At 45.4% G+C, this 6,076-nt stretch overlaps 1 protein-coding gene across 1 annotated transcript; it reads right to left on the bottom strand.

Annotated features, from left to right (window-relative positions):
* Positions 1-407: 407 nt before the first annotated feature.
* On the bottom strand, positions 408-1,325 carry LOC130880032 (olfactory receptor 13G1-like). The gene has a single exon (XM_057778850.1). It carries the CDS (start codon positions 1,323-1,325, stop codon positions 408-410), a length of 918 nt encoding a protein of 305 aa, XP_057634833.1.
* Between the last annotated feature and the right edge of the window lie 4,751 nt (positions 1,326-6,076).

Genomic DNA, 6,076 nt, shown 5'->3' with positions numbered 1-6,076 from the left:
AAAAAAAGTCTGCTCTCCAAAGTCTCTGTCAAAGGTACTAAAAAGTAGAAATAATGTTTTAGAGAATTAACTTACATGATGAAAACAAATGTCCTAGAATCTCCAAGCCCCTTTACACTCTCGGGTCCCCTACTTACATGCCAGCCACAACCAAGGCTGAGTAGCCTTTGGGGTTAAAAGAGAACAGATACACAAAGCATTGTCTACCCAGAGCTCCTGGCTCATGGGTAATGTATGGTTCTGCAGGTGCCACATGGAGGTCCCAGGTCTCCTCTGTCAAGTACAGCAGTTGAAGTTTGTCCCTTATGGCTTGGCAGGATATGTCCTCAGGAAAAGGAAAAAGGACTTCTACCAAACCTGAGATCACCCAGTGTGGCACAGAGAAAGGCAGTAGAGCCAGCAAAGACTCAGCAGCAGGACAGAAGTCTCCTAAGGGCAACTTTGACATCCTTGTTCCTCAGAGTGTAGATGAGGGGGTTCAAGGTGGGTGCCACAGAGGTGTAGATGACAGACACCACCTTGTCCTTGTTCAGTGAGTAGCTGGAGGAAGGGCGGATGTATGTGTAGATGACGGTGGAGTAGTACATGCTCACCACGATGAGGTGGGCAGAGCAGGTGGAAAAGGCACGTCGCTTGCCCTCAGCAGAGCGAATCCTCAGGATGCTAGCCACAATACAGCCATAGGAAATCATGGTCACAGAGAAGTTCCCTACGGCCAGAAACACATCTGCAGCAAAGGCCATGGCTTCGTTCAGTTGTGTTGGAGCACAGGAGAGCTTCAGCAGTGGTGGAATCTCACAGAAGAAGTGCTCTATCACGTTGGAGCTGCAGAAGGGTAGACGCAGCACCAGGCTTGAGTTCACACTGGTGTTAGTCAGGCTGATGGTCCAGACAAGTCCAGCCAGGAACACGCACACCCTAGGGCCCATCCAGGCACTATAGTGTAGGGGGCAACAGATGGCCACAAAGCGGTCATAAGCCATAGCTGAGAAGAGCAGAAGCTCTGCCCCCAGTGACCACGTGAAGAAGAAGAGCTGGGTCATGCAGCCCCCGTAAGAGATGGTCCTCTGCCCAACCATGCTGTCCAGTAGCTTTGGTAGAATGGTGGAGGTGCAGAGAATGTCCACCACAGCCAGGTTGACCAGGAAGAAGTACATGGGGGTGTGTAGGGATGGGCTGGCACTGATTGTCACCATAATGAGCAGGTTTCCTGAGACTGCAGCCATGTAGAGACAAAGGAAGCTGAGGAAAAGTGGTACCTGAAGATGAAGCATCTCTGAGAATCCCAGGATGAGGAACTCAGTGACCAGTGTCCCATTCATCATAAAGCTGGGGATGCCTAGGATCCAGGAGCAGTGGGTTTTCTGTGGCAGCTCTGATACTGTCTGAAGAGGAAATACATGCTCTTGTCTCAGTTTTTTTTTTTATAATGATCCACCCCAGGTGTGTTGAAATCCACTAAATCGCAGACTACCTATGGTAAGAACAGAGCAATGTGCCACCCATTGTAGTACGTATAGTTCTAGGTGTGGGACTTCTGGGAGACCTCTGTGACCACTCACGAGCCTCGGGGACCCAGGGTATTTCTCCATTGGTAGAGATCTTTCCCCAGTCTTCAGGGACCATGGATCATGGCCAGGAACACTCCAGGGGTGGAAATCTCCATGTCCTGGCCACAGGGATATCCGTGGGTCCCTTCTGTTCAAGGACTTAGAGAATACGTGAGAGTGGGAAGGAATGAGGAAGATGGCAAGTGTTCCTCACCTGGACATACAAAACACCATCAACCACGGTCTTTAAGGGTGACCAGTGCCCTCACCTATACAAATAGCAACCATTTATCTATGTGTCATTGAAGCTGGGAATCAAGGCTTTATATTAAGGCACGAAAACAGGGCTCCAAGTATGACTAAGCCCTGTCTCACCTCTATACCCATGCAGCCTCAGAGTTAAAACTGCCCCTGAATTTAGAGAAGCCATAAACAGAGTATACCTGAATGCATAAAGGGCCAACTTCCAAGTGATGAGGTAAGAGCAGGCTATACAGCTTCTTATAAACTATCGCAGGTGTACTGAGCTCAAAGTTTATGTTTGGAAATAATCAACTAGACTATATTCATTTTTAAAGGACATTGTTATTTTCATGCACATTTATACATTCAGAGTTATAATAAACATTTTAGTGATTTGAACTTAGACCTCAACTCTCCTGTGTCTTGGACAATGTCTGAGAGCTAAATTAATATCACACGGCTGTGTTCCTGCAGTGGTGACCAGAAGGTAGCAGACCATATCACCAGTGGAGTGTGCACCCTAGCTCAGGTGATGCTATGTAGTTCAACTCGAGTCTGAGAAAGGGGTACAGGAAAGAAAGAAAAAAAGATGGGGATAGAAAGGATAGAAATGGAAAGACGGCAATATAAGTACAAGTACATAAAGACACTGAGGCAAAGAGTAGAGACAGAAACACACACATACACACACACACATACACACACACACGGAAGAGATTGAGACATATAAAAGCAAAGAAAGACAGAGATTGGGGGAAAGACATAGAGGTACCAAGACAAGAAAAGGAAGAACAGAAAAGAGAGACAGAGATGAGAGAGAAACAGGCAGGCTCTGAGAAGAAATTATGCTATGATTTGCCCAAGTTTATTTTTTTTCAGCTGCTTACAGAACTTTCTTGAAAATGGGAGCTAAAGTGAGATCTCATAATCCTGGATCACACAGGAAAACTCAATAACCCACCCATATTACAAAAGTATTGCAATTAATATTTGAACACACTAACAATTAGTATAAAACTCACGTGGTAAAGCCTATAGCATGAATCTTCCCAGATGTCCTCTCCAGAAACTTGCTTCTTAGCAGCAGACAGACAGACACACATAGACATATACAAACTCACACACATACCCACAAATGCACACACAAAAGGAGAAGTTAACTATCGAGATTCATTAGTAAATAGAATCAGATTAAATTTAAAACTTTTAAAGATTATATGGTGCAACTCTAAGTAAAGAGAGGACATTAGGATGTCTGTGTGAGGACCAGAAGCCCTGCATTTTCTATAACAGAACAGACAAGTGCTCACAGGGAGAAATCAGGCCCTGAGGGACCAATTAGGCAGAACCACATGGGCTTCTTGAGCAAGACTAGCTGGGGAGATGACCAAGCCTCTCCTCAGGCAATACAGCACACACTTGGTAGGGCCCATGACTCAAGGGCTGGTTCTGGGCCCTGCTACCCAGGGACTCGCTGTCTGCCAACATCACCAGTGACAGCAGAGGCCAAAGGGAGCGCTCAGGCAGATGAGATGTTTGTGCCTTGAGCCAATTTTCTTCCCAAACCACAATTTCTTCCATCTCAAAGAGTCCTTCATTCCAGGTAGAAGCACTGAAGAGTCAAAGGGCAGACACTTTCCCAGCTCTACTGGCTGTCCTCTGACACAGACTGTGACTGGTCACAATCAGCTTTATCTGCTCTAAGTGGATAATGTCCTCGCTGCTGCAGCTGTCACAATTCTGCTCTTCACCCAGTGAACAAGAACAAACCTCACCTAAGCACAATAACATCTCTTCCCGGTCCTGAAGTCATCTCGACCTCAGCAAATTGTGCTGCGCTAGTGTTGATCTGTGTCTAGGAGACTGTCTTATCCCCGTAAAGGTCATGTGACTTCTGTGGCCTTTCAGGAATTCAAACCATTTCATGTTGCAATGTGGCTAGTTGGTTCTTCTTTGACCATAGCAAACTACCATCCTCGAGTGGACATTATGGTTTTGGCCAGGGTGCCTTTTCAGGTTGGGACTAGATGTTGACATAAACTCATCTTGCCTCAGCAATAGAATTCATGCCTTCATTGTCTTCTTTTTGGATTCATGGGCACAATCACATCTCACTGAACTTCTTAGAGTAATATGACTGGTGTATTAGTCCTTCATTTCCCCAGCCCTTCGCGGTTTCTACCTCCTCCACATTCTCCACATTACCAACAATTACAGACATGAATACATCAAACTCTATGCCCCAGTACTCACAATTCCAGCCTGTGTCCAGTCATTTATGTGCTCAATTGCAATTTGTTGGTCATGACCCTGAGCAGCTCCCAAAGCAACCCCAGGGAATAGTGCTGAGCTTGCCTCAACAGGGTCCTCCACACCCTACAAACCAACATGGGGCATGGCCAGCACAGTGTAGGCAAGGCTGCATTGGTGCTGCATGAGCTCTAGCCATTACTTCCAAGTTCTCAGCTCCTCCTGTAGCTGTGATTGAAGCTAGGACTTCAACTCCCAATACATGTCATTGTATGTTGAGACAAAGAGGGATTATCAGAATCTAACCACTCACAAAAACCCATCATCTGGTTATAAGACCCCAGTGCATAAGCCCTTGGGGAAATTTTTATATTCAAGCCATAACCTTCTCCTTTCATTGAACAATCTCTGACCATTCTACTTGAAGGAAACCATTGGGCACTGGCTTTTCACGACATGGTTGTGTTAATGAGAGAGAAGACAGGAGATGAAGTGTTCAGAGTTGACTTTAATCCATATAAGAAGGAGATGAATCAGAAATCAGCCTGCCCTCTTCTCCCTAGCTCTCTGTGCCCAGGATGTACAGCCACCACCCATGGAAGTGATTGGGAGTTGGTTTCAAATCCACAGTCTAAACAAAGCCTGCTATAATAGTGAAAGTGAAATCTACCTCTAGATAGAGACATGCCCTTGTGGCCTCCCTTGAATGTTAATCTACTTCAGCAGGTCAAGAATAGTCTGGATTGGGATGTTGGGGGTGGGGTCACTCTTAGAGAGGTGGGTTCACCTTAAGATAATATACTTGTTGTCCTTGGACTTTGTCCCCCTAGCACACTCCATAGGAGCTGATCTGAGGCTTGAATAGGACTGCTGCCTTTCTGAGTCCTGACTCTGAGGGTCAGAACTATTCCTTTTGCTTTCCTTATGTCTTCTTCTTTCAGGTCCTGGACAGAGCATGAAGATTCTTAAACTCCTGACACATTCAGGCTTTCTCTCTCTCTCTCTCTCTCTCTCTCTCTCTCTCTCTCTCTCTCTCTCTCTCCTGCCCACCATGTGGTTGCCTGCTGCCACAGCACAGACCTTCCTCCAGTCCTACCTTCTCTCATGGCTTTTGTTGTTGTTTGTGACATCCCTTTCTGCTTTATTTGCAAGGCAGTTGCAAGGTTTGCAGTTTACTTGACCCGGTTGTAGTAGTAGTAGTAGTTGTTGTTGTTGAATTTTCTAACACTTTAGACTTTGTAACTGTTTTTCAAAGCTTCTCTCCGAGTCACGTGGCTGACCTCCATGGTTGTCTGGTTGTTTTATTTCAAACAGAATGGTTCCTGCTGTGGCCAGTGCAGCCTGGATAGCTGAGACTGGCGGGGGGTGTCGGGATTGAGACATGGAGGCTTCTTTTCAGGTGGAAGAACAGCAACCTTTATTTTGCCCAGCAACCTTTTATACCTCTACTCCTTCTGTGGAGACCCACCAGCCAGAAAGAACACAAACATCCTTGTCAATTACAGACCACAAGGAAGTTCCCGTGCCGGTCAGGGGGAGTGAGGGCAGCTGGATCACAACAGTTCCATCCCACCTTCTCTTTTTCATTCTTTTCTTCTGGGCAGCTGCAAGATTTACAGCTCGCTGAACCCTAGGTTTTTTTCCAGCTCTAATAAGTTGTCCGTGTACTTCCCTGTGAGTCAGTTCTTATGTTAAGGTATTAATAAGACTTGCAATTCAAGAAGGGATTCCCAACTTTCCTTACATGACATGATGGTTTCACCCAGACTCTGAAAATTTCTGGTAACATTTATTATTTTTTTAAATACTCACAATTTTCAAAACTTGTCATTGGTCTCAGAAACTATTATTTAGTTCCCCCTTATAGCTGAAAACAGATTTCTTTCTTATAGTATAGTTTCCATCCTTTCAGATTTTCCTCACCTCCCAATTCAACCCAAATCCATATTCTTTTTTCTTTCTCTCATTAGAAAAGAAAGATGCACAAGAAACACACACAGGCAAACTCAGAAACACACATATTCACACATACA

This window comes from Chionomys nivalis, chromosome 8 (assembly GCF_950005125.1).
Source record: "Chionomys nivalis chromosome 8, mChiNiv1.1, whole genome shotgun sequence".
In the NCBI taxonomy this organism is placed as follows: Eukaryota; Metazoa; Chordata; class Mammalia; order Rodentia; family Cricetidae; genus Chionomys; species Chionomys nivalis.
The sequence above is the reverse complement of the archived record's forward strand: the minus strand, read 5'-3'. Positions and strand labels throughout refer to the sequence as shown.